This window comes from Astatotilapia calliptera, chromosome 2, assembly GCF_900246225.1.
Source record: "Astatotilapia calliptera chromosome 2, fAstCal1.2, whole genome shotgun sequence".
NCBI lineage: Eukaryota > Metazoa > Chordata > Actinopteri > Cichliformes > Cichlidae > Astatotilapia > Astatotilapia calliptera.
In genome coordinates, this window is record NC_039303.1 from 19,162,299 (window position 1) to 19,190,093 (window position 27,795).

The 27,795-nt window shown below is 41.7% G+C and overlaps 2 protein-coding genes across 2 annotated transcripts; both read left to right on the top strand.

The window, feature by feature from the left end:
• The first annotated feature begins 7,744 nt into the window (after positions 1-7,744).
• LOC113032994 (plastin-3-like) lies at positions 7,745-18,031 on the top strand. The gene is made up of 16 exons (XM_026186212.1): positions 7,745-7,825; positions 10,118-10,204; positions 11,479-11,630; positions 11,873-12,002; positions 12,131-12,263; positions 12,343-12,424; positions 12,502-12,667; positions 13,071-13,210; positions 14,416-14,511; positions 14,766-14,952; positions 15,039-15,117; positions 15,208-15,322; positions 16,059-16,192; positions 16,428-16,551; positions 16,727-16,851; positions 17,015-18,031. Exons 2-16 carry the CDS (start codon positions 10,144-10,146, stop codon positions 17,145-17,147), a joined length of 1,857 nt encoding a protein of 618 aa, XP_026041997.1. The 5' UTR covers positions 7,745-7,825; positions 10,118-10,143; the 3' UTR covers positions 17,148-18,031.
• Positions 18,032-22,685: 4,654 nt separating this feature from the next.
• Positions 22,686-27,737, top strand: LOC113029085 (cyclic nucleotide-gated cation channel-like). The gene is made up of 10 exons (XM_026179702.1): positions 22,686-22,774; positions 23,061-23,171; positions 23,505-23,696; positions 23,779-23,889; positions 24,063-24,169; positions 24,327-24,814; positions 24,906-25,184; positions 25,283-25,381; positions 26,274-26,651; positions 26,774-27,737. The coding sequence occupies exons 1-10, from the start codon at positions 22,686-22,688 to the stop codon at positions 26,957-26,959; spliced, it is 2,040 nt and encodes a 679-aa protein (XP_026035487.1). The 3' UTR covers positions 26,960-27,737.
• The last annotated feature ends 58 nt before the right edge of the window (positions 27,738-27,795 follow it).

Sequence of the window (27,795 nt, forward strand, 5' to 3'; positions counted from 1 at the left end):
TGTGTTTTTGTCAGTGTGTCTCACAGGCATTACTGGAGAGCAAACAACACTCAATTTGAGTGTGTTTGGCTTACTCACGTCCTTTCAGCGCTATCACATGAGCTGGCTGAGCAGCTTCCAGCTCAAATCCAAGGTTGTTGTGTGGCTCTGTGGTCTATGCTTCAACTACTTTTTCCTTTGTCATTTCAATTAGAATCATGGGCAATGTTTGAAGTTGTATTTGAAACAATTCAATATACATTATTATCTTATTATTGTGTAACATTACAAGGCACCAAAAACAAGGGCACTGTGTAGGGCCACACCTTTTACTCTTGCATGAATTGCAAAAAATCCTTCACTAACAATGGAAATGAAGGTGCCAGTTCAAAATGGGTACACTTTTCATTTTTGAAATGAATTCTAACAACAATTAAAGATGCTTTGACACTTTGTGACAACCAATCCCCCCATATGGTTGGTTGTCTCTATTGTTTCAGTAAAAAATGGTGGTAAAAAATAAAGTATAACTTTTTTTCAGACCAACACATCAGTGAGTTTAGACATGAATATCACCTGGTGCTCCTTCCATATAAACCTTTCATTTGAAGTAGTGATAATTTGTGTGAACTTTTCAATGTACAGTCCTGATCAAAAGTTTAAGTGCACTTGAAAAATGGCAAAAAATAAAATAAAATCATATATTGCATGTTTGGATCTTAACGGTTCCAAGCAGAGCTTCAACATGCAACAAGAAGAAATGGGAGTGAGACAAAACATTTTTTGAGCATGCAGTTTCCTGAAAACAATCAGATCAGAGGAACAAGCAGGATGGTCCAAAAGAGTGATGTTATTCTCCTGGAAGAAGTCCCTTGTCCTGCGGGCGCTGTGTGCTGTAGTGTTGTCCTGTTGATAAATCCAGTGGTTACCACACAGATGAGGGCCCTCAGTCATGAGGGATGCTCTGTGCAACATCTGGACACAGCCAGCAGCAGTTTGATGCCCCTGCACCTCCTGAAGCTCCATTGTTCAACTGAAGGAAAAAGCACCCCAGATCATTATAGCGCCTCCTCTACTGTGGCACCTAGAAAACATCTCAGGTGAGATCCGCTCGTCATGCCAGTAACAATGGAAACCATCAGGACCATCAAGGTTAATTTTTTTCTCATCAGAGAATCAAACTTTCTTCCATCTTTCAATGTCCCATGTTTGGTGTTCTCTTGCAAAGTCCAAACGGTCGGTTCTTTAGAGTCCAAGGAGACAAGGCCTTTGAAGCCCTTCAGTCTCACCAAGTGACAAGGCTGTCACTTGGTGTTCGCTCGCTCTGCGGTAGAGTATCACTTCCTGTTCCTGCTCAAACACAGTGGTGTTTCTGAGCAGCTTATTTGCTTAGCAATTTAATTAACAACTTTTAAATACATTCTTTTTCATAGTATAATCTTCACGTGCTTCATCCGAAGCACACTTTCTGTGTACTCACTACCTAATTTATAGCCAAAGTATTCACTCACTGTCTCTGTACTGTTTCGCTAGCTTAGCTTAGCTCGTAGCCGACTCGTTAGCACCATGGCTACTTCACCTGTCCCTCCTGCACTTTCTTGCTCATTGTGTCAGATGTTTAGTGCAGCCGAAGATAGCGTAGGCCCCACTAGCTGTTCCCCGGCAGACCCCAAGCAGCTGGGGAAAGAGGGCGGCTGGGTCACGGTGAGGAGGAAGCATAGTCCTAAACAGAAGCCCCAGGTACACCACCCACCCGTTCATGTGTCTAACCGTTTTTCCCTCTTAATTCAGATCAAACTGAGGTTATTGTACTCGGCCCTGAAAAGCCTAGAAATATGGTGTCTAACCAGATTCTTACCCTGGATGGCATTACCTTGGCCTCCAGTAACGCTGTGAGGAACCTTGGAGTCATTTTTGACCAGGACATGTCCTTCAATGCACATATTAAACAAATATGTAAGACTGCGTTCTTCCATTTGCGCAACATCTCTAAAATTAGAAATATCCTGTCTCAGAGTGACGCTGAAAAACTAGTTCATGCATTTATTACTTCCAGGCTGGACTACTGTAATTCATTATTATCAGGATGTCCAAAAAACTCACTGAAAAGCCTTCAGCTAATCCAAAATGCTGCAGCAAGAGTACTGACAGGGACTAGAAGGAGAGAGCAGATTTCTCCTGTTTTGGCTTCCCTTCATTGGCTTCCTGTTAAATCCAGAATTGAATTCAAAATCCTGCTCCTCACATACAAGGTCTTAAATAATCAGGCCCCATCTTATCTTAATGACCTTGTAGTACCATATCACCCTATTAGAGCACTTCGCTCTCACTCTGCAGGCCTACTTGTTGCTCCTAGAGTATTTAAAAGTAGAATGGGAGGCAGAGCCTTCAGTTTTCAGGCCCCTCTTCTGTGGAACCAGCTTCCAGTTTGGATTCGGGAGACAGACACTATCTCTACTTTCAAGATTGGGCTTAAAACTTTCCTTTTTGCTAAAGCATATAGTTAGGGCTGGACCAGGTGACCCTGAATCCTCCCTTAGTTATGCTGTAATAGACATAGGCTGCCGGGGGATTCCCATGATGCATTGAGTTTTTCCTTTCCAGTCACCTTTCTCACTCACTATGTATTAACAGACCTCTCTGCATTGAATCATATCTGTTATTAACCTCTGTCTCTCTTCCACAGCATGTCTTTTATCCTGTCTTCCTTCTCTCACCCCAACCGGTCACAGCAGATGGCCGCCCCTCCCTGAGCCTGGTTCTGCCGGAGGTTTCTTCCTGTTAAAAGGGAGTTTTTCCTTCCCACTGTCGCCAAAGTGCTTGCTCATAGGGGGTCATATGATTGTTGGGTTTTTCTCTGTATCTATAAAGCGCCTTGAGGCGACTTATGTTGTGATTTGGCGCTATATAAATAAAATTGAATTGAATTGAACTGATTGGATCCTCCGGCTCAGTGCTGGTGACATTTTTTGGGTCTTCCACTTGACCTTTTTTGTTCCATAACACTCAGGATCATTTAAGAAATTCCAAATAACCATCTTACTGTGTCCGACCTCAGCAGTGCTGTGAGAGTGGACACAGCACTGACAGACCCCGCTCATGCAGTTCAACAACCCGACCACGTTCAAAAAGGGAACGTTTTTTTGCCTTTGCCATCAGAACGTCATAACAGCATGACTACTGATAGAAAATGACAATGAATCCACATTTTCGCACAGATTTGCACATGTGGTCCTAAACTTTTGATCAGCTGTAAAACAGCCCTGTTTCAGTTTAAGCCTTATTTTCAATAAACCGCACGCTAAATAAAACGATCTCTACTTTTAAGATTAGGCTTCGAACTTTCCTTTTTGATAAAGCATATAGTTAGGACTGGATCAGGTGACCCTGAATCCTCCCTTAGTTATGCTGCAATAGACGTAGGCTGCCGGGGATTCCCATGATGCACTGGGTTTTTCCTTTCCAGTCACCTTTCTTACTCACTATGTGTTAATAGACCTCTCTGCATTGAATCATATCTGTTATTAATCTCTGTCTCTCTTCCACAGCATGTCTTTTATCCTGTCTTCCTTCTCTCACCCCAACCAATCACAGTAGATGGCCCCGTCCCTCCCTGAGCCTGGTTCTGCTGGAGGTTTCTTCCTGTTAAAAGGGAGTTTTTCCTTCCCACTGTCGCCAAAGTGCTTGCTCATAGGGGGTCATACGATTGTTGGGTTTTTCTCTGTATCTATTATTGTACGATCTACTGCACAATATAAAGCGCCTTGAGGCGACTGTTGTTGTGATTTGGTGCTGTATAAATAAAACTGAATTGAATTGAATTAAAATGGTTTGTCTCACTCCCATTTCTTCTTATTGCTGCACATTGAAGCTCTATTTGGAACCTTGGAAACTTGGATCCAACCATGCAAAATATGATTTTTTTGCCATTTTTCAAGTGGTCTGAAACTTTGATCAGGACTGTATAAGCAGTGAAATGTAGGAAGTTTCAGTGCTGATATAATCTATCCATTATTAAAGCCACAAAACACCTGAGAACAGATAAGAGCATTTGAAGCATTTCCATTAAAAAAATATCAGTAGTTCTTGGTATTTGTTAAAGACAAACAGCCTTTTTGTTTGTTTTTAACTTTTCCAGCACATAGTCTTGACAGTAGTAAATGGCCTGTATTTGTATTTGTATTATATAATACAAAAACAACAATAACAACAACTAGTGTGTTTTCCACAAAATGACCAAGGACCGACATGGACCGATTAGGTCAGACGTGTGATATCAACACAGTTTATAGCGGCCTCTCATGTGGCGATAACAAGCAATGGGACGACCAACCCACAAATTTCTATTCTAATAAGTCATTCTTTTATTACATATGAACACAGAACCAACGATAAAATGCAAAGTTGAAAAGAGTTTTCAAACGACAATAATTCTGTTTTAAAAATGTAGAACAGAGCCTGCTCAGCACTGCCTTTGCTCCCTGTGTAAGTTCATGTTGTGGCTGCTGGACTGGGGTCAGTATGCACTCAGCTATAACATCACTCTAGGTGCTAGCTTTGCATTTGCATGCTGTCTGTGCGGATGCTTGCAAAGAGCTTGTGTTGTGTCAGCAGTATAAGGCAGTTGTTTCTGTCCTGGATGCAATTTAGACTTTACCATCACCTTCTTGTTCTTTTATGCAATAAATAAAGGTTTTGTCCTTATCTGCACTCCTCAAAATCCATAAATTTTCCTCCTCCTCCTGGCACCAAACCAAGATCAACTGATCGTAGTTGTGGCTGGAGTCAGAGCATATGATCTGGACCAACTTCAACAGGGTGGCATTTGGCTTTTATTTAAAAATATATGTATTAAAAAATGTAGTCACTTATGAGCAGCTGTGCTTCCAAACTTAAATAATAAATCAGTACACTCAGGCACCTTTACAGGCTACACAACAGATTTAAAGAAAAACGAGTGAGTTTGAACGAGATTATAAACAGGTATGCATAATTACAAATACATGCATAGTACAATGCAAATGCACTTGTGCCTTAGACTGCAATGTGTACAGGGCAGGAGAGATGCTTCCTCTATAGCTGCAGAAGTGATTCAGTGAACTCAACACACACACACAATGATAGTTGGAGCTAAGTTGTGAACACAGAATGTACTCAACACATTTCCTATGATTTTGGAGTCTTTCAGTGAGAACATAGTTACAAAACTGGAGCACAGGCTGATAATTGACCTTTCGTTTTTAGTTCCAATGAAACATGAGGGGATACTTCAAAAAGTCTGCCTTCCAGAGGCCGATCCACTCCAACACCAGTGTCCTCTTTAGCCATGAACGTTATCACAGTTGTTGCAAATGCACTAAGCCGCTGTTAGCTGCTTAACTTGAGCTTGAACTGCAGTAACTTAACTATAGTTTATTATTACTTTGGTTGTAAAGGTATATTAGCAGAAATCAGCTGAGGTGGCACAGTGACCTTTCTGGATGCTCCTTTTTCTGCCAAAGCCCTTTTATAACCACAACACTGAATAAAAAGGATCTTTGCTATTTATTGATGTCAGTTAAAGACAAATCCCCAGGCCAGCTGGAGGAGATTTTTTTGTTTTGTTAAAAGACGACTCAATATATCCAAGCTTTGGCAAACAGAGCTCATTCTCTATGACAATCAGGTTCAATCGCACAGTGTTTTGTGCACAAGCCAGTGCGGTCTAATCCAGCACTCATTAGTCTAGTATAAGGTTACAAAAACGACTAGACACTGGTTTCAGTTTACTTTTGCATCACTGGATTCATTCATTACAATAACAGCCATGAATTGCATCCCTTCTCTGTGTGGCTTTTTGGAAATGTCTCGCTCAGTGTCTGGCACAATCAAGGAATTGTGACAGTTCTGACAAGATGAAACACATCAGTCCACTGAGGGAGAGAGACATCACAGAGCAGGGGGAGGAAGGAAAGGTATGAGAAGAGTAGGAATGGGAAGAGGAGCAGGAGGAATTCCTACATGTACGGACTGGTAGGAGCAGCAGGGCTCTGACTGTTTACACATATTGTTTTAGAAAATGTAATAACCTGTAGAATAATCTGAAGCAGACTATAATTTAAAAATAAGCACATGACTGATGGTGATGCATATTAGAATTTGAGATTGATATAATGAGTTTACTATCTCATTGGACCATTTTGTTGGCTATTACTTACTGTGGGCGATCGTGGCTCAAGAGTTGGGAGTTCGCCTTGTAATCGGAAGGTTGCCGGTTCGAGCCCCGGCTCAGACAGTCTCGGTCGTTGTGTCCTTGGGCAAGACACTTCACCCGTTGCCTGCTGGTGGTGGTCAGAGGGCCCGGTGGCGCCAGTGTCCGGCAGCCTCGCCTCTGTCGGTGCGCCCCAGGGTGGCTGTGGCTACAATGTAGCTTGCCATCACCAGTGTGTGAATGGGTGGATGACTGGATATGTAAAGTGCTTTGGGGTCCTTAGGGACTAGTAAAAGCACTATATAAATACAGGCCATTTACCATTTTACTTTGGATTCATGCTGCCCAAACTTTTATTTATTTTATGTTTTATACTAAAGTTTCTTCTGCTTATCTGCACATAGCAGTTACATGTGAGTTGAGTTTAAATAAACATTTGCCAATGATGTTCTTTCAGTGGCACATAGGTGTGGCAACTGCTTTGATATTAATTTAACGATTACAAAAACTTTACTAATGCTGGCTAACAGCAGCTAACAGCAGCTAACAGTAGCTAACAGTAGCTAAAGGCAGCAGTGTTTACAGACAGAAAAGTCTAGGATATCTTCAAAATGTATCACTGTATCACTGTAAATAGATGTGGAGACTTTGAGATAAACATGGACTAACAGCCTACTGTCACTATGAAGAGTGAGATGAGAAGGTAAGAAGAGAGAATTCTGTTAGTGGTGAGATTTGACACACTACTTTAATTTAGAAATTTTACAGTTACACTTATATTATGAGCACTTTATGTAGCCAAGATAGCACCAAGATAGCACTTTCTAACGGGGTGTTCACAGATTTTGAATAAGTTGCTCAGTTTGAGTTTCTTTTCAAATAAATACTCCCACATATGTGAACCAATGAGGAACATTTACACTATTAAAAGCTCAAAAGTATCCTTTGAAGGCAACATGCCGCCTTTCACAACCTAGTGCTTACCTTTGTTTACATGTTTACATGTACAATATATTGATATATGTTTTCATTTAAATAATCTAGAAATTTTTCTTACTCTACCGTTAAACATACCAAAAATTCCCTTATTAAGTAAAAGGTTGTAAGTGGTTGTTAAATAAGTTATCAAAGCTGTGAAAAGATGCCAGATATGAGACCTGCTTCCAGATGGATTATAGTTAGTGTTAATGTAAATAGGCTAAAATTGTTAGAACTACTTACATTAGTTTATATATAATGTATTTCAAGTCTGCCCATCAAAGAGTTTATTGTTTGAAGTTGAGAAACACAAGCTATTAATGCTAATTAAGCTACTGTTAGTGTTACTACATTTTATTTGTTTAGCATTACATATCAGTTGGCCATAAGTGAGTCTTCGTGTTTCTCTCTGTTTCATTAGTGCAGAATTTTATGTTCTTGGTAAATTTCGCCATTGTCTCCGAAGAACACCACAGACAGTGTTTTCTTTTGCTTGGTGCTCAACATGACCGCGGGCATGAGGAGGAGGCTTGGTTAAGGGAAAGGGTGGCGCCGAGGGGGCGGAGCGGCTCCCTTCTCCGGGCGGCGTCAGCAGAAGAAAACGGGACAGAGGGGCAGAGCCAGGCCGACAGAGAGATTGGTTTCCCCGGGTGATTTTGCCCCATCCGCCGACTACAGGTAAGCACAATGAGAGTTTCAGGGCGTTTTCTCGTGACTAATGACAGGAGGTAAAGACTTTTATGCATCGGAAGAAAACAATTTAAAACTCACTGCGACACATCAGCTGTCCGTCCATTCACCTAGAAATCACATTTTACAGCTTATGTGGGGATGCTTGTAGAGACTGTATTCAATAATATTTTAAACATATGCTAAAATACGCAGTATTTGTGGGTTAGATGGCTCATGGTATGCACACATGGTAGTTAAGCAAAATGTCACCTTGTGTATTACTTTTATTCTTATTTCATGACTTTGTCTTCTTGGAATACTATATAACTTCTAAGTTGCGTATATTATTACAGCATATTGTGCGTTACTTGCAGCCTGTCTGATAAAACTCCCACTCAGGCCTCAGCCACACCGTTAATAGACGTGAAAGTGGCTTTTTCTTTCAGTGAGTGCTAGAATGTGATTGGCAGACGGTGCAGCAGCAGCGGCCGGACGAAGTGCGTCGTCACACTGAGCATGTGCCAGGCTTTATAAGCTATGAACATCATTCATGTGCGCGGGCTCTGCCTAATCTATCTGCAGTACAAATTGCATGCAGACAGCCAGACTTTTACAGCGGGCTGCAGTGCTGTTCAGTCAGTGTCACGTCTCACAACAGAGGGGCAATTTTGAGGTGGTCGGTTTGTCCAAATAATAGTCCCCCCCCCCCCCCCCCCACACACACACACACACACACACACACACACACACACACACACACACACACACACACACACACACACACTAATAATAATACTCATAAAAGGATTTGGATTTATTGGCAAGGACACGTCCATCTGAAGGTCTGATTTTCCCAAAGCAGTGACACCTGGTGGCGGCATGATATGTACATTTCCTATAAACTGAGTATTGTGAACGAGTTGCTACACAATTAAAATGTTTAGATCATAATACGATATTTTCGAAATAATCCGAATCACATTTTTTGCCTTTAAAAGCCTAAAAACCTGTGAAATCTAGCTTGTAAAATCAAAATTAAAAAACAGCAACACTTTTTAAATACCTCTATGCTGTTTGCACCAGTTCAAAGCAGTAGTGTGATGTGCACATATTTGGGCTGGTTTGCGTTAGGAGAGATGCTTTTCCTTTCTTTATTCAAATAACCGTGGGTATAGCTAACTGCCGTCTGATCACCACTGTTGTCTTTTTAAAGGGGCATTTTTGTTTCTAGTTTTTATAGAGATATTAGAAGGCTTGTATTCAAGTGCCTGTATCCATGTGTATCTGGTTGAGAAACCACTGTTTGCATATTCACGCTCAGCTTTGCCTGTTAATTTGTTTGTCATGCTGTAACATGATCAGGGTGCATGAGAGATTTTTGTTTCAAGAGATGCAGCCCTAATAGGAGCTCAGTTTTTGGAAAAAAAAAAACCTTATTGAGTGAGAAAACTGTTAAAACTCATTTATTATATAAATATTTTTTAATAAATGTATTAATATAAATATGTATTTGTATGCATGTAATTAATTTCTAGTTCAATTTCTGTTATTACCGCAGCCCACCTGCAGTACCTGTGTGGTCCACCAGGGCCCCACACTTTGATAGTCACTGGCCTATTGGATGGCTGTACGAAATGATCCCTAATAACATTTAATATTTTTGGTATCATTGCTGGAAAATTTCACATTGAAAATGGAAATTGGTGCCAGCTGCATATTTGGAGCCGCTCTGCTGGACAACCTGTGTCATTACAACAAGCTTCTTTTCTTCTATTTCTAGCTGCTTTCAATAATGATATTAGTGTATGGCTATTATACCACTCAGGCTCTATGCTGTCATGTACACTGACATGCCATTTCATTAGTTACACCTGTTAAGTACTGAGTTGGACCCCCTTTAACTTTCAACGCTGCCTTTATTCTTCATGGCATATAGATTCAACAAGGTGCTGGAAGCGTGCCTCAGAGATTTTGGTCCATATAATAATGGATTGCATTTATATAGCGCTTTTCGGGGCCCTCAAAGCGCTTTACAATTCCACTATTCATTCACTTTCATATTCAAACACTGGTGGAGGCAGCTACAGTTGTAGCCACAGCTGCCCTGGGGCAGACTGACAGAAGCGAGGCTGCCATATCGCACTGAAGGGCGAACTGAAGCACTGCAGCCAGTTCAGTCACAATGCATGCATAAGAAATCTGCATTTTATAAGCCTTTTATGGTCATTACTCCTGATGCTCTGTGCGATGTGTCCGGAGTTGGTACGCAGCACTTACACGCATCATTTGCCTGTGTAGGTGTCAGGTGTCTCACAGGTGTCGGAATGTCAAAGTCTTTCAGTGCCGAGGAGATGGCGGAGATAAAGGAGGCCTTTAACAAAGTGGGTGAGTAAAAATGTGTGTGTTTGTCTGTGTTCGTTCACATTGCAGAAAACTATGAATTAGCCACTTATTTTTGACTGTGTGGTGTACATGACTGTGAAAAGTGCCTCTTTGTGCACGCCTGTGTACGTGTGCAGGATCTGGCAGACAGAAGCTTTGATACGCCTACATTCCCGTTATTGTCTAAAGCAGCGATCCCCAACCCCCGGGTCACGGACCGTTAGCGGGCCGTGAGAGTTTGGTACCGGGCTGCGAGAGTTGAAGCTCAGGTGTGAAATTGATGATTTTCAGGGTTTTTAACGCTAACTCGGTTTCACTGGGTCTTTTTTCCCATTTTTTTGGTACCAGGCCGCACAGAAAAAATAAAAAACTTACTAGTGCACGATCAACTGTCTTTTCTTTTAAAAATAATCTGAGTGTTACTTCCCATTCACGAACTGCTTTAAAAGCTTTAAAAGTATGTTCGAGACATCAACTACTTTGGATAAAAGTCATGGCAGAATATTCCAAGATTGCCACAACAGCACACACACACTACCTGTGTGAAGCGGGGTTTTCTGCGGTTCCAGCTACCAAAACAAAATTGCGGAGCAGGCTGAGCATAAGCAACACACTTCAGGTGTCATTGTCTCCCCTCTCATTGATTTAGCATTATGGTGAATTATATATTTTCATGTTCTTTATAAATGTTTTGTAGTCGTGCGTCTTATTTTGAAAGAAATATTTACGCGTTACCATAGCGACCAGAGAGCATTAAGGGGCAGAGAGGAGGATGTTACTCTCAATGTTGTTGGTGCATTTCAGGAGGACGCTGCTAATAAAGTTACACAATTACACAGTGAATTTGCTTATTATTAATAAATTTACAAAATAGCACAGTTTTTGTCTTGGTCGTATCATTTTATTTGGTTGTATTTATCTGCGACACCTTAAAGGCCGGTCCGTGAAAATATTGTCTGACATTAAACTGTCCGTGGAGCAAAAAAGGACCGCTGCACTAAAGGAGCAATTCAGTAAATTTTACTCCAGAAAAGTTGGAACACTGTGTAACGTAAGAAGAGAAAAGAATGCCATGATTTGCACATCATTTCAATGGAAAATACTACAGAGTAAACATAAGCTGAGACTTTAGGGCACTGACTCTTAGCATGTCACAATGGCAGCACTTTAAATCTCGCCCTGCATATCTGGAAAACTGTAAATAAAGAAATAAAGAGTAGAAGTTTAAGCTTAAGTAAAGTTCTCTTTCATTTCCTGTCTTGACACACCACGTGTAGATGCGGATGGCAATGGGTACATCTCCTCCACCGAACTTGGCAATCTCTTCCGAGAGGTTGGCTGTCCTGTCCCGGGATACCAGCTCAGACAACTCCTCCAGAAGCTGGATCTGAACAACGACAGCAAAATTGAATTATCAGAGTTCGAGGCTGTAGGTAACACTAGTTAACTAACTGTAGTAATTCACAGCTTTACTAACAGTTTACTCACAGCAGCCAAAAAAGTAAACATGTTACATAAAAATCTGTTTATATACTAATGTACTGTAAAGAAAGGCAAAGTACCATAACATATTAAGTGATAAATGACTTATATTGGTTAATATCTTGACAAATATACAGTAACCATGGTTTGATTGTCTGTAAGTTAGCGTGTGTTTGCATATATATTCAGCTCTTTAAGGAACTTAAGGATGACCGCATAGCCCAGAGTTTCAGGAAAGCTCTCAACAAGAAAGAAGGCATTGTAGCCATCGGGGGCACCAGCGAGCTCTCAAGTGCAGGAACTCAACATTCGATCTCTGGTTAGTAACGCCATATATAATATGTGTGGTGTCACCGCCTGGTGGAGTCAGGGAACTCTCTGATCAAACAGCCTCAGGTTTTAGTCGTCGCAGAAACAGATCTGACACTTGGCTTTGTCGTATTTCAGAGCAGGAGCGTTTCGCCTTTGCCAACTACCTCAACTCGGCTTTGGAGAAAGATCCCGACTGTCAGCACGTTCTCCCCATCAACCCCAACACCGAGGATCTGTTTAAAGCTGTCGGAGATGGCATCATGCTCTGGTAAAGCAGTTTTCTTTAGACGCTGTTTGTCACGTTCAGGCAGTGCGCTAAGATGCTTCCCTCACGCTCACTGTTTCAGTAAACTCATCAACCTATCTGTGCCTGACACCATCGACGAGAGAACCATCAACAAAAAGAAACTGACTCCTTTCACCAAACAGGTCAGTTGGTTCCCTTTCACATCTTAATCGTGTGCTGGCTTAATGCGATTTAACCCTTGACCCTTCATATCCTACAGGAGAATCTGAACTTGGCTCTGAATTCTGCTTCAGCCATCGGGTGCCAGGTCGTCAACATCGGAGCTCAAGATCTGAAGGAGGGGAAACCTCATCTAGTGCTCGGGCTCCTCTGGCAGATTATCAAGATAGGGCTGTTTGCCGATATCGAGCTGAGCCGCAATGAAGGTGGAGCACAGATAGATTTGCAGATAGATTTGTCTGTGGAGAGGGAATTTTGCAAACATGCAAAAAGTAAAACACAATTTAAAGGGGACCCATTATTTGTTTTCCTATATTTTCTATCATTTCACTTCCTGGCCACAAAAAAGTGACTCACTGTAAAATGTCACATTGACCCGCCTTTAGCTCTTCACTAAGCTTATGCAGTGTCACTACATTTACTTCTATCCAAAGCTGCACTGACTTCTTTGACAAAATCTGAACCCTCTGTGACAGTTTGAGCCCAGTGAATCCCAGATAAAAAGGAGAGTCCCAGGATCAGAACATGGAAGTTTATATAGCAGTTGTCCTTTAAATACATGCTGGAGTTTAGTTTAGGCACCAGAGTCATTCCTCTCTCTCTGTATAGCTATTGCAGCGTTGCTAGAGGAAGGTGAGAGTCTGGAGGAACTGATGAAGCTCAGTCCTGAAGAGCTGCTGCTCCGCTGGGTCAATTTCCATTTAAAGAAAGTCGGGATGAAGATATCAAACTTTTCTGCTGATGTTAAGGTAAGAAAATGTAACCAGTCGCTTCACTGTTTGCTATTAGAGACTGAATCCTTATTTGATCTTTTACAGATGTTGGGTCACAATTAAAAAAAATCACATTGTCTTCAGGGTAATATGCCTGTGACAGTATAAACACTTCATTCATGGGTTGTAGCTCTGACACACGGGCGTTTGAATAGTTGCTTAGATTAAACATTAAACTAGAATATTTAAATGATGAGGGCAGAATATGCACAAATAGTCCCTGTGAAACAGAAGAACGTTTGTTTTCCACTCATGGCTCTGTTTGAGTTCACATATCTGATATCGTCATGTCAGGCTAAACACAGCTACCTGCTTTTCTCTGAGCTTTCTCTTCATGAGGGACAGCCAATCAGAGGGAAGCTGGCTAAAGGGGAGGGACGTTTTAAAGACAGAGGATAGTTTGTTTCAGGTAGAGGATGAACTGATTGTCTCCACCAAAGCCCAGCATAAGCAAAATAATTATAGGTCAAATTAAATAGATCAGCGGTCCCCAACCCCCAGAGTCGTTTGGTACCGGGGCGCAAGAGTTGAGGCTCGGGTGTGAAATTTATGGTTTTGGGGTTTTTTTATCTTTATTTTGTATCGTATTTATCGTTAACTCGGTTTTCCTGGGTCTTTTCCCGTTTGTTATGAATAAATCTTCTTTTTTTGGTACCGGTGCTGTTTTCATTTTGTTGTGCTTATCCGCGACACCTTATCCGCAACATAAACTGGTCCGTGGTGCAAAAAAGGTTGGGGACGGCTGAAATAGATGTTCAGTAAAATATTAAAAAGCAAAGGCAGGTTGGCTCTGCAGTTGGCTGCAATTAACTGTATTCTGCTTTCATATAAAAATTTGTAAATGCACTTTTATTTTTGCACACATTTACACACATTAAACACACATTTACATTTATTTTGCATGAGTATTGTCACATATTGCAACAACACATAATGCTATTGAAATCAACCCTGAATAAATGAATAAATGTCACTCAAAATTCATGTTTACTCTCAAAATGCTGACTTTAACTAATCAAACTACGCTAAGTACAAGTAGAATATAAATATTACATTTAATTGAATTTTACTCCTTCATGTTTGTTGAGGGTGAAGAATCTTTTTTTTAGCGCTGGGAATAAACATGAGCGCAGTCTGACACGGGTCTGTCTCTGCCTTTGTGCACTTCTGTTCCCACGCAGGACTCCAAGGCCTACTTCCACCTGCTCGAGCAGATCGCCCCAGATGGCAGCAAAGAGGATGTTCCCCATGTTAACATTGAAATGAGCGGTCTATATGTGAGTTTGCTTGAAAGGCAGCATGTCGTTTGCCTTGTAGATTCTTTGTTTGTAGTGCTGTTCTAGTCAGGCCTAACCCTTCATACACACCCTGCATACACACACACACAGTAGAAAAATGCCCCAGTGATGTCAGAGAAAATGGTTCAATTTCTTTATTTGAACGCTTGAAAACTGAGAACTAATACAGAGGATGAATCTGTCATTTAAATACATGCATATCACACGCCTCTGTGCCTGTGTGTGTGTCACAGGAGCAGGATCTGGTAAAGAGAGCAGAGTGCATGCTGCAGCAGGCCAACCGTCTGGGCTGCAGGCAGTTTGTCACTGCCACCGATGTTGTGAGTGGAAACTCTAAGCTCAACATGGCCTTCGTGGCGACCCTTTTCAACAAACACCCGGCTCTCACTAAACCAGAGAACCAAGAGTGGATTGTGGAGAGTAAGCATGGATGAGCATTTCCTTTCTCGCTCCTGTAGTCGCTGAGGTAAGATCCTGTGGCTGACTCTGTCTTTCACGATCTCCAGGTGAGACCAGGGAGGAGAGAACTTTCAGGAACTGGATGAACTCTCTCGGCGTCTCTCCAAATGTTCATCATATCTATGGGTCAGTGTGCGATCTGTACCGTTTAGCAACACTCTGATATGTATTTTACATGTGCATGTTCACCTCACACGCCACTGTGTGTGTGTACAGTGATCTGCAGAATGCCATAGTGATTCTGCAACTTTATGAAAAGATTATGGTTCCAGTGGAATGGGACAAAGTCAATCGCCCTCCATTCAAAGCAGGAGGAGGCCACTTAAAAAAGGTAAATACACAAACTGCTTCATTCAAAGAACAGTTTTTAATAAAAGATGTTCACGTGGAAACGACACATACACATTTAATGGGTGTGTATGATGCTCATTTCCAGCTCCATATATTTATGCCTTAGATTGGGTCTTGGTGGAGCACCTTGTTTTGTTTCACACTCGACACACATTCTTCCCGTCTCTTTAAGACAACCGTTTTCTTATTGGCTGCCCCTCATACAGAGACAGTCTAGTCAGCAGATGTATGGAGCTTGTACGCTGACAGTCTAAGCTTAGGTGATCATATTAAGGACATCTTACTCACAGCGATGACAGCCAAGAATAGAAAAACTGTCTTAGTGTTTAGATCAGCCTGAAAGCTGAACTTATGACTCGTGAAATATATTAAAAAATGTTGCAATGTGTAAAACGTTAGTAAAAACAGAATGTATCCAGAATGTATCCATCCATCAACAACATTAACAAATCTCATAAATCCATATTTTACTCACAGTAGAATTTAGAAAAAACTGCATCTACAGATTGACCTTTTTAGTATTATTATTTAAAATGGTAATCTACTCTTTTTAAACATTTGATATGTTTTCTACTATAAATTAAATGTGGCTTTTGAAATTTGCAATGTTTTGTTTGTGTGCGTGTAAAAACTAGGATTCCCAAAAAAGTTGGGACAGTGTATAAAGTGTAAACAACAAGGTGCAGATCCCAAAAATGTCTTTCTGCGCACTGCAGATTGAAAACTGTAACTACGCCGTGCAGCTGGGGAAGCAAAAAGCTGGGTTTTTCCTGGTGGGGATTGGTGGACAGGACCTGTACGACGGAAACCCTACTCTAACCCTGGCACTGGTGTGGCAGCTGATGAGGAGGTGATTTTCTTTTGATTCCTATGTTGGGTTTGCAGTACAATCGAGGACAGATAGGGGGTACTGCTGTTTCAGGATGGAAACCGAAAAAGTCAGAGCTTTCTCACCAAGTTCATCGAGTTTAATGCACTGAGCTGTTATGATGAGACACATCGGTGCACTGATGATTAAAAACACCGGGGCTTATGGGAAATATAGTGCTCAGTAACGAGGCTAATATTCTCACATCCACATGCAGGTACACGTTAAATGTCCTCAAAGACCTTGGACATGGAGAAGTTGCTGGAGATGATGTGATCATTTCCTGGGTCAACAAGACTTTGTCTGGCGCTGGCAAGACTTCCTCTATAAAAAGCTTCAAGGTAAAAAGTTACACTTTGCCAGAGAAAGTATGCATTCATTACACAAACTAGCCAATTACTAGTGTAATGTGAGATATTTTCACATGTATATTCTGTTTTGTCATTGTGGATTATTGCTTGTGAAGAGTGAAAGACCAGCTGTGGATGTGTGATGCTTGTGTGCTCTTCTGTTTAGGACAAAATAATCAGTAGCAGTCTGCCAGTTCTCGACCTGATTGATGCCATCCAGCCGCAGAGTGTCAACTTTGAGCTGGTTAAAAAGGAAAATCTGTCAGAGGAAGACAAACTGAACAATGCCAAGTAATCACCTCTGCTGCTCCGTTTGTTTCCAGTAGTTACTGGGCTTTTGTATTTCATTACATTGCTATCTAGAACCTTAGCTGGCAGTGGGGCATTCTGATTATTACATCAACGTTGTGATGATGAGGTGATACACTCTAATTACCATCCTTCCTTTCTCCAGGTATGCCGTCTCCATGGCGAGGAAGATTGGTGCCAAAGTCTACGCCCTGCCTGAAGACCTGGTAGAAGTCAACCCCAAAATGGTGATGACCATCTTCGCCTGCCTGATGGGGAGAGGGATGAAGAAAGCTTAAAGGAGACACGCTTGCACCTAAAGACAAACAGACACACGTGTAGTGGGCATAGATGTACTGCGTTGTTGTTTTATGTGGTTATTCTGAGCTAACCAAAACAGAGTGAATCCAATCTGAGTGTAAACAGTAAAGTGCAGTAAAGTGGGACTTCTTTAACGGCTACATGATATAAAGGTTGAGGTTTGGTTTGGGGCTTTTCTTTGGATCTCATTTTTACGATCGTTTACGAGGTGATCATCGTCTGTGCTGCTCGCTGAGATGAATCTAATAGAGCACTGACTATCACAGGGTCTGAGCCATGCATGCTAGGACTGTGCGAAGGGGAAACCTGTTAAGAAGATATGAAATTGTGTCTTTATGTTTGTCTTTAAGTTATGACACGTGGCAAATATTCAAAAACAACTACTTCACATCTCACATAGAAGCACCTAATGCTGCCTTTCCTCCATTCCTGAACATATTTAACATTTTCTCAGCTGCTTTTTCCTCTCAACTTCCCATGTGTCAGTTATTGTTCTCGAGCCATAATAATCTTTCATGTATATGACCAAAGCTGTGCTACATTATAGGCAGATAATATATTCACAGAATATAAAACTGAAACCTGTTTTAACCTTCAATGTCTATTAAATGCTTTGACTAGGATTTTTAACCCAGAACAGCACATCTGTAGTGCTTTTTTCTAGCGCTTTGTCTGTAGACGGTCTGTTCCAGCATAACACTTGAATTCAGTAGCTCTGCTTTTGCTGCCATGATGACTGCAATAAACAACCTCAAAGGTTTAGTCCCGGATTAATTTAAAGTCACGCGAGCAATACTTTCAATGTGTTGTGTGCACAATTACGTCTGTTATGGTAAACAATAAAATCTTTTTTCATATATTATCTAGTTTTGTGTTCTGTGTGATTTGTTCTGTTGCCGTTTCAAGTGTGTTATTGCAACAACCACACATTTACTTACTGAACAGAACCAATAGCAGTCATTCATTTCCATTTCCTTAAATATTATTATTGAGATTTTGCTTCCATCACGTAGCAAATAGCACGATGTTATATTTATTTGTATTTAGCAATTAAAGACTGTTTTACATTTAATTGATGGCACAGCTGAGGCTACTCTGAATTTTCTTGGTCTACTGAAACAGGATATCATGGATAAATGTAAGTTTCATTTTTAAGAGAACTCAGACTCCTGACAGGGACTAGAAAGAGAGAGCAGATTTCTCCTGTTTTGGCTTCCCTTCATTGGCTTCCTGTTAAATCCAGAATTGAATTCAAAATCCTGCTCCTCACATACAAGGTCTTAAATAATCAGGCCCCATCTTATCTTAATGACCTTGTAGTACCATATCACCCTATTAGAGCACTTCGCTCTCGCTCTGCAGGCCTACTTGTTGTTCCTAGAGTATTTAAAAGTAGAATGGGAGGGAGAGCCTTCAGTTTTCAGGCTCCTCTTCTGTGGAACCAGCTTCCAGTTTGGATTCAGGAGACAGACACTATCTCTACTTTCAAGATTAGGCTTCAAACTTTCCTTTTTGGTAACGCATATAGTTAGGGCTGGACCAGGTGACCCTGAATACTCCCTTAGTTATGCTGCAATAGACGTAGGCTGCCGGGGGATTCCCATGATGCATTGAGTTTTTCCTTTCCAGTCACCTTTCTCACTCACTATGTGTTAACAGACCTCTCTGCATTGAATCATATCTGTTATTAACCTCTGTCTCTCTTCCACAGCATGTCTTTATCCTGTCTTCCTTCTCTCACCCCAACCAATCACAGTAGATGGCCCCGCCCCTCCCTGAGCCTGGTTCTGCTGGAGGTTTCTTCCTGGTAAAAGGGAGTTTTTCCTTCCCACTGTCGCCAAAGTGCTTGCTCATAGGGGGTCATATGATTGTTGGGTTTTTCTTTGTATCTATTATTGTACGATCTACTGTACAATATAAAGCACCTTGAGGCGACTGTTGTTGTGATTTGGCGCTGTATGGTAAATGGCCTGTATTTGTATAGTGCTTTACACGTCCAGTCATCCACCCATTCACACACTATATAAATAAAATTGAATTGAATTGAATTATACATACCAGTCATTTCTTTTGTGTATGTGTGTGCTGCTTAAGTATTACATCAAAGAATTGGCTTTAACTTCAGTCAGTCTGCTCAGCAAACAGCAGCAGGTTAATCCAAATCTTCTACTGGGTTGGGGGGTGAGGGGGGGGGGGGTGGGTGGACTCATGCTTGAGAAACTTTGAGATGATCTGAGCTCTGTGACGTTGATCGTTATCTGAAGATGCATACACTGTGGTTATAAAGGGATGGACATGGTCAGCAACAGTACTCGGGTAGGCTGTGCGATTTATGCTCAATACTCCCAAAGTGTGCCAAGAAAGCATCAGCCCACACGTTACACCACCACTACCTGCCAGAAGCACTGATAGAAGGCAGCATGAAGTTGCAGCAAATAAGCAGACTCATCAGAGCAGGCAACCCTTTTCCAATCTACTGTTGTCCAGTTTTGGTGAGCATGTGTGAAATGTGGCATCAATGTACAGTACTGTTTTTACCTGACAGGAGCGGCAGCTGGTGTGTATTGTGCTGCTGTCGCCCATCTGCTTACATTGCTGCCCATTCAGAGGTGCTCTTCTGCATGGCTTGGTTGTTTTTGAGTTACTGTTGCCCTCCTGTCAGCTTGAAGCAGACTGGCCGTCTCCTCTGACTGCTGGGATCCACAAGTTATTTTTGCCAGAAGAACTGCTGCACACTGCATATTTCCTCTTCTCTCTGTAAACACTAGAGAGGGTTGTGTGGGAAAATCCCAGCAGATCACAGACCAGCCTATGTGATACCATCAACCACGCCACATTTAAAGTTGTTTAAATCACTTTTCTTCCTCATTCTGATGCTCAAACCGAACTTCAGTGTGTTTCCTGTACAATCATGCCAAAAATTCATTGGGTTGCTGCCCTGGGATTGGCTGATTAGATTCACATTAGCCAATAGTTGAGCAGTTGGTCCTAAGAAAGTGGCCATTTTACTTATGTTTATATTTAGGACTCAAGGACTAAAGAAGTTTATTGTCATTTCATATGGTGTTACCCAGCCTGAAACAAAATGCTGTTTCTCACCAGCCTCTACAGTGCAATAAGCAATACAGTTTAAAAGAATAAGTTTAAAAAAGAGCAGTAAAAAAAAGGCATAAATAGCATAAGATCTAAGTTCTAAAACAAACTCCAGTCACATGTCACATTCGTTTGGGTAGATAGCAGCAGTCCTTTCACAGAAGTCCTTTCACAGATTTAATATAATGATTACAAATGATTTCCATAAACTTTGCAGAAACTATCAGGACGCAGTTACGGCTGGCTTGTAAGGCTGGAACACAACAACCATTTACTCTCTAATGAAGGTCATAGTCATCAATCCATTCATCCATTCTGCTTATCCTTATCAGGATCACGGGGAGGCTCCTGAAGCTCATATATTACCCAATATTGAAAGCACAAAACCAAAAAGGAACAGCAACCTAACACAAAGGCCAGATTGCTGCTTTACGAGGGACCGTAAAGGAGCAGAAAGAGCCGAGGCAGAAGCCACTATACTACATCTATCATCAGGGGGCGGGTCCTAGGCCTCAAAAACACGAATCACAGCCAAATGTATGCACAGACAAGCAAACAATAGCAGTGCTAGCGATCCATAACCTTGTTTTAACTAATTTTACATACAGCCTGCTTTGATCTTAAGTGGGCCGGACCAGTGAAAATCTTTCTGTCAGTGTGAAGACTTTTAGCTAAACACTTAATCCCTGAGATGTCTTAATATTGTTATTGTACATGTACAACAATTAGTAAATGCTTTTTAAAATAGAATAAAATTGTAGGTTATTATGTGGCAGGTAGTGGAAAAACTGTAACTTTTTCCATTGAATTGTTTATCTATCTATTTGGTGTAGTGTGAAAGTCTTTGTCAACAGGAAATCTGTCAAATTTATGAAAAAACTGTTTAAAGTTCAAAATCCATGCACTCCTTCACATTTTCCAAAGCCTTCGAGCTGCCCAGGTTGGAATTCTTCGCTGAGCTGATTCTGGTCCCCGGGCCTTATGTTTGATGCCCCTGAGAGTGTTAAATACAAGTTCAGAGTTATCTGAAGCAAAAAGGAGCTAAGCTGTGATTTACAGACAAAGCATTATGTTAAAATGTGTTAAGACACTGATGGGAACCGACATTATATTTGATTTGCTATTTTGCTAAAATGACAGGCAGAATCCATCAAGGGTTTAAGTGATGTTTTCAGTGGAGGCAGCGTGCACAGTAGCATGACCTAACATGGGTGGAATGCAGGTAGCATTAACTTTATTGAATATACAGCAAGGTGACTATCTCCAGGCTTAAAATGAGCAGGAGTTGTTTTTGTGAAACAAAGGCTTAAATATTTGCAGCTGTCCTGCAATATAACAGGGAAAACTGGGATAGGTCAGTTGAGCTTCTGACAGGTTGTTAATGTGTCTGCAGTGCGGTGTATTTGTCATCACTGCAGCAGTGGAGCTGCTATCATGATTGAGAGGCAGCTGCTTCACTTTCTAAATGTGTGCTGGTAATAACTGAGCCAATTACACGTGACACTCGATCCCAGAAATGACTTTTACCCTGTAAGGCACTCGTGTTTTCTGTCATTTTGAACAGACATGTCAACATCCCGTCACAACCAATCAAAACACATGGTGAAAACACGTTTTTGGATAGATGGGTATATTTTTGTGTTGTTTTGTAATCCATCTGAACAGAGCTGAAATAGTGCAGGTGCACTCACAAAAATCTCTCTCAGTAATCAGCAGAATACACACACACATGCACAAAGACACATTTCCAGATCAGAGGCCACTTCAAACGAGATTCTTGAATTCAGATGAGCATGCTGGTGAAAAGAAACACACACATATATGCACGTACACACACAATTTGCAATTTAAACGATGCTTTTTCCCCCCCCGAGTACCACGTGATTGTTCCTTTTATCGGTTACATTTGTTCACTCCATCCACCGTGTTATGTGTGTATTGCACTCGAGTCTGTTCATCGTGTCTTATAGCCTGTAAAAGACGTTGAGTTTTGTTTTGTGTTTTTTGAAAGAAATAATACTTTGGCGAGATGCACAGGATCTGAGCTGATGGACTGACCACCTGAACGCTGGAGCATCAGAACAGTTACCAGGTTTGCTGAATGGATCACTTTTGCATTTCTGTCTCTCCCTCTTATGATCTGTTGTCATAACTACTGTACAGCTTGTTGCTATGTCATCTGGTTTCTGTGGTGATGCTCGACAAAGGATGACCTCGTACTAGATGACCTTCCATATAAGTGCGATATGTGGGTGTGAGTGTGCACGCGTGAGTGTGCGTTCTGACACATATTCTGACGGTGCTTGGGATCTTGGTTTGGGTACAGTCGACCTGGCTCCATGTGTGTGTTTTGTTGTGTTGTGTTCTTTTTGCAGTGAACAAAATGAAAATGACTTGAGTGTTGCTGTGTTTGCGTCTGTAGGATGACGGGTCTGGTTCAGGATTCTCACAGGCTGTCTGTGAAAACATGGACAGAGGAGGAGAGTGACCGAGCTGAGAGCACACTTAGCAGGTACACACACACACACACACACACACACACACACACACACACACACACACACACACACACACACACACACACACACACACACAGGTACAGGTATTGTTACAGTTTAGTTGATGCTTAAATCCGTATTCTTTCTCATGGCCAGCAGGGGGCGACAACCGTGATAGCAAAATTAGTCCAAGTGGACAGAAGGATAATCACTAGTTTCAAGTTGTTGAAAGCTCTACACACTGTTTGCTGAGTTACATGGTTTGTGTGTTATGTGTTTTGTATGTGCATGAATACACAGAGGACAGTCAATATGTGACGACACTTCTTCAGAGCTACAGCAAATGGCAGCCATTGACAGGAGAGATGCTGGTTCCCAGAATTCCTTTCGGGCCCGAGGGGCTCTGTCCAGGTATGATAGCTGATTTTCAGATGATAATGGAGTAAAACAGTACAAGAGTGAATGTTTTAGCTGGATACAACCACAATAACAAAACAACAATACAACCTTGGTCAGAGGGCCCGGTGGCGCCAGTGTCCGGCAGCCTCGCCTCTGTCAGTGCGCCCCAGGGCAGCTGTGGCTACAATGTAGCTTGCCATCACCAGTGTGTAAATGTGTGTGTGAATGGGTGAATGACTGAATGTAGTGTGAAGCGCTTTGGGGTCCTTAGGGACTAGAAAGGCGCTATACAAATGCAGGCCATTTACCATTTTACCATAACATTTTCTGCCTGTTTGTCTTCAGGATAGTCAGTATGGTGATGACCCTGAGGGAATGGGCGCAGAAGAGTTTGGCTGAGGAGACGGAGCGACCAGATTCTTTCCTGGAGCGGTTCAGAGGCCCTGCTAACATGGACATACAGGCGCCGCCCAGCAGGTTCAGCCACAGCCGTACCGGCTCAGATGCAGATCACGAAATCAGACGCTCCAGACGCACGTGAGGAAACTACAGCTAACATGCAAACAGTGTGAAACTTCAGTTGATGCTTACTGTCTGTGTTTTGGGTTCTCTCTGTCAGGAGAAAAAAGTGTAATATTGTGGTTTTATCTCCATCTGATGACGCGTACTATTACTGGCTGATGGTGATTGGTGCTGCAGCCTTTTACAACTGGACCCTGCTAGTTGTCAGGTAGGGAGCTGACATTGACATAGCTTCCGCTAATACAAACGGTCAAACTCCCTCTCAGAAGCAGATTCCTGTTTGTGTTATTACTCTTACTAACACGTCTCTGGGGCAATGACATGTGTCTGGAATAGCAGATTGATATCATTTTTGTCACTTTGCTGTTTGTATTTCTTTAGGGCTTGTTTCGATGAACTCCAGATGAGAAATGTGCTCATCTGGCAAGTGCTGGACTACACCTGTGATGGAGTCTATATCCTGGATATTGCTGTTCGGCTTCACACAGGTACTCTGATAAGTTTCCATCATGAAACAGACAAGAAACTACTGAACATGAAATATTATGACACTGACCTCTTTTTTGTTCCTGATGGAATCTTAATTCAGGTTTCTAAAAATCCCAGAAGTGGGACATTGTATTTACATTTATTATGTACATCAAGGTTTCTTGGATCAAGGCTTGATGATCAAAGATGTGCGCCGTCTGAGAGAAACCTACATTCGAACGTTACAGTGTCAGTTTGACATCTGCTCCATTCTTCCAACTGACCTCTTGTACCTGATTGTTGGAATCGGCTACACTCCGCTTCTTCGATTCAACAGACTGCTGCGCCTGCCCCGTCTCTTTGAGTTCTTTGAGCGTACAGAAACACGAACGGGTTACCCCAATGCTTTCCGCATCTGTAAACTGATTCTGTACATCCTGGTCATAATCCATTGGAATGCCTGCGGATACTACAGCTTCTCCAAAATCCTGGGACTGGGCTCTGACTCATGGGTTTATCCCAATGCGTCTGACCCTGAGTTCGGCACCTTGTCACGAAGTTATATATACTGCCTATACTGGTCGACCATGACGCTGACCACTATAGGAGAAACTCCTCCACCCGTTAGAGATGAAGAATATCTGTTCCTGATATTTGACTTTCTGGTAGGTTTATAGCTTACTCAAACCCTATACAAAAGGTGTATACTAGTTTTTCCAGTCTGCTAAAACAATTACTACTGGTATTTCTCTCCAGGTTGGTGTTCTGATATTTGCCTCCATTGTGGGTAATGTTGGATCCATGATTTCTAATATGAATGCAACAAGAGCAACCTTTCAAACACGTGTAGATGGACTCAAACACTACATGCACTTCAGACATGTCAGCAAGGTGCTGGAGCAGCGTGTCATCCGCTGGTTTGACTACCTTTGGACCAATCAGAAGACAATTGATGAACAAGAAGTCCTCAAGAGTCTGCCTAATAAACTGAGAGCTGAGATAGCTATCAATGTTCACCTGGACACACTTAAGAAGGTAAAGACCCATATCTTACCCTTTTACCTCACTTGGCAAAACTAGTCAAACGATCTGAAGTTCCTAAATGTTGCTTTTGTGTCTGTTTTTGGACCTAGGTGCGTATCTTCCAGGACTGTGAGGCAGGCCTCCTTGTAGAATTGGTGTTAAAACTCCGACCGCAAGTTTTCAGTCCTGGAGACTACATCTGTAGAAAGGTATCACGTTTACTGGTTTACCTAACTGTATATATGCAATAGATAGAAGGGCTGTACAACGTCACTGTCCAACAATTCTGCTAAAATTTACAAAGCACATACACAAAAATAAATTCATTAAATCTTTCTTCGACTTTCTTACGCCTTCTCCTAAACTGTTTGGTGACTGGACCTCTGAGGCAGATGAGACTTCCCTCAAATTCCTTGAGGCTCTGGATGTGGTGGGGCTGTCCTGGTTGACATGCCTTTGAAAGTTCGCGTGCCTTTGGATAAAAGAAATGGGGGCTGGTTTCCCTTCAACTTCACTTGGATCCCAGCCTCCCTAGCAAGGTCTATGCCAGGGTGCTGGAGAGGGAAGCCCACTTTTTAGTCAAACCTCAAATCCAGAAGCAACAATGTGGTTTTCTTTCTGGTTGTTAAATCCTGGACGAGTTCTTTTCCCTCATAGATATTTGAGGGTGCATCGGAGTTTGCCTAGCCAGTCTAGATGCGTTTGTGGTCTTGGAGAAGGCATTCAACCATGAACCAGTGTCCTGAGGAGGATGTTTGGAAGAAAGGGGGATAGGACCTGTTGTTACAAGCTATTGGATCAAACACAGAATTTGCTTGTGCATGCATGAATCCAGGGCTGTACATGCATGTGCATTCTTGTACAAGCAAAGCATTACAACACTTGTAAAAAAAACAACACCCCCCCCCCCCCCCCGAAAAAAAAAGCTCCATATCATTGCCAATAGCCAGAAACTTCATAGGCACATGTACTTCTTGGTAGCTGAAGCTAGTAACATACCTAGCAATACCCGGTTATCAAGATAGTTGTCATAATTCTCTTTATACAGTGTTGCTGTTAAAAATGCTAATGTATATTTTTTGTCTGTCTTTTTTATCCAAGGGAGATGTGGGTAAAGAGATGTACATAATTAAAGAGGGCCGCCTGGCAGTGGTTGGGGAGGATGGCGTCACACAGTTAGCTGTTCTGACCGCAGGAAGTTGCTTTGGTGAAATCAGCATCCTAAACATCAGTGGCAGCAAGATGGGGAATAGACGCACGGCTAATATTAGGAGCCTTGGATATTCTGACCTGTTCTGCCTTTCCAAACAAGACCTGATGGATGCGCTACAGGAGTTTCCCCATGCCAGGGCACAGCTGGAGCAGAGGGGGCGGGACATCCTGATGAAGGAGGGACTTCTGGAGGAACTGAATGTGTCTGCAGGGGAGGAGTTGGAGACGAAGGTGGAGAGGCTAGAAACCAGTCTTGATCGGTTGCAGGTCAGTACTGTTATGCTGAATATTGTAGCTGGTGGTCTTGTTTCTCATAACACAGTTTCTTGCATTATGGCTCTTTGTTTTTGAAAAATTAGAATGACTAATAACATTGATGTTACTTTCAGACGTGTTTGGCCCGTCTGCAGAGTGAATTCAACTCATCCCAGCTTCGACTGAAACAGCGAATAACGGCCCTGGAAAGCAACATCCCCACAGCAGCAACTGGCAGCGGCTTCCTGTCAGATGCTGACGGCAATGAGAGTATTTCTGGTGGTGACAGTGTGCGAAGTGAAATTACCTTCCGATTTTAAATAATGTCTTAAATTAGTTTTCCTGAAATATTTAGCATAATTTCTTCTTAGAAGTTTCTTTTAGTTTGAAGCTTTCTTAATACCACTGAACAGTTGCTCACACCTTTATGATTAAATATATAGATAAAATTGCCAGTATACAGTAGAGTAATGCAATAAATAAACAATGCTTGAGAGAGAGAGAACCTAAAGACGAAAAATACAGCTGACTTATGTCCTAATTATGTCTTAATCTACTATTTGGCATGCATTAAAGGTACAGTATGTAAAATCTCACCACTACACGTCAGCAGATTGCGATGTGAGAATGTAATCAAATTGTTTATCAGAGGGAAAGTGGGATTTTTAGGACACTTAAGCCTCACATTAGCTGGTATAATGTTAGCTTATGTTTTGTTGTTGTTGCATTTTTTAGTGGCTTTTTGTTAGCTGTCTGAAAACAGCAGGTTTGCATGCCTAACCTGCTGACACTAGCTAACTGTGACAGTAATGAAAATGTTTAAGCCCTAAATTCATTTAAGGACATGAGGCTTGAGGCGAGGAGGAAGAAAATGAGGTGCAAATGAGGAAGGAGAGTGGGCAAGGGTGTAGGAGGTGAATGGAGGCATAATGAGAATGAGAACAATTTTGCCACTGATTTCTAGCCACATACATAAAAAGACGATTACAGCAATGTCCACTTTGGCCACTGTATTTAAGATTTGTGTGACAAAAAGGCAGCTTCCACAAAGCCACTTTGTATTTTTCATGGATTAATTATGAGTTTATGAGAATGGACCAGTTTGTTGGTAGACTTAATTCAGCTATAAGTACAATAGTAGTTTTATGTTAAATAA

What these genes read in the sequence shown, in the direction of transcription:
- LOC113032994 (XM_026186212.1), top strand. Translation starts at nt 10,144, where the DNA reads ATGTCAAAGTCTTTCAGTGCCGAGGAGATGGCGGAGATAAAGGAGGCC. An exon ending in AATTATCAGAGTTCGAGGCT is followed by an intron (nt 11,631 to 11,872) that starts GTAGGTAACACT and finishes ATATATATTCAG; the next exon opens with CTCTTTAAGGAACTTAAGGA. An exon ending in GTGTGGCAGCTGATGAGGAG is followed by an intron (nt 16,193 to 16,427) that starts GTGATTTTCTTT and finishes ATCCACATGCAG; the next exon opens with GTACACGTTAAATGTCCTCA.
- LOC113029085 (XM_026179702.1), top strand. Translation starts at nt 22,686, where the DNA reads ATGACGGGTCTGGTTCAGGATTCTCACAGGCTGTCTGTGAAAACATGG. An exon ending in GCTGAGAGCACACTTAGCAG is followed by an intron (nt 22,775 to 23,060) that starts GTACACACACAC and finishes ATGAATACACAG; the next exon opens with AGGACAGTCAATATGTGACG. An exon ending in TGGACCCTGCTAGTTGTCAG is followed by an intron (nt 23,890 to 24,062) that starts GTAGGGAGCTGA and finishes GTATTTCTTTAG; the next exon opens with GGCTTGTTTCGATGAACTCC.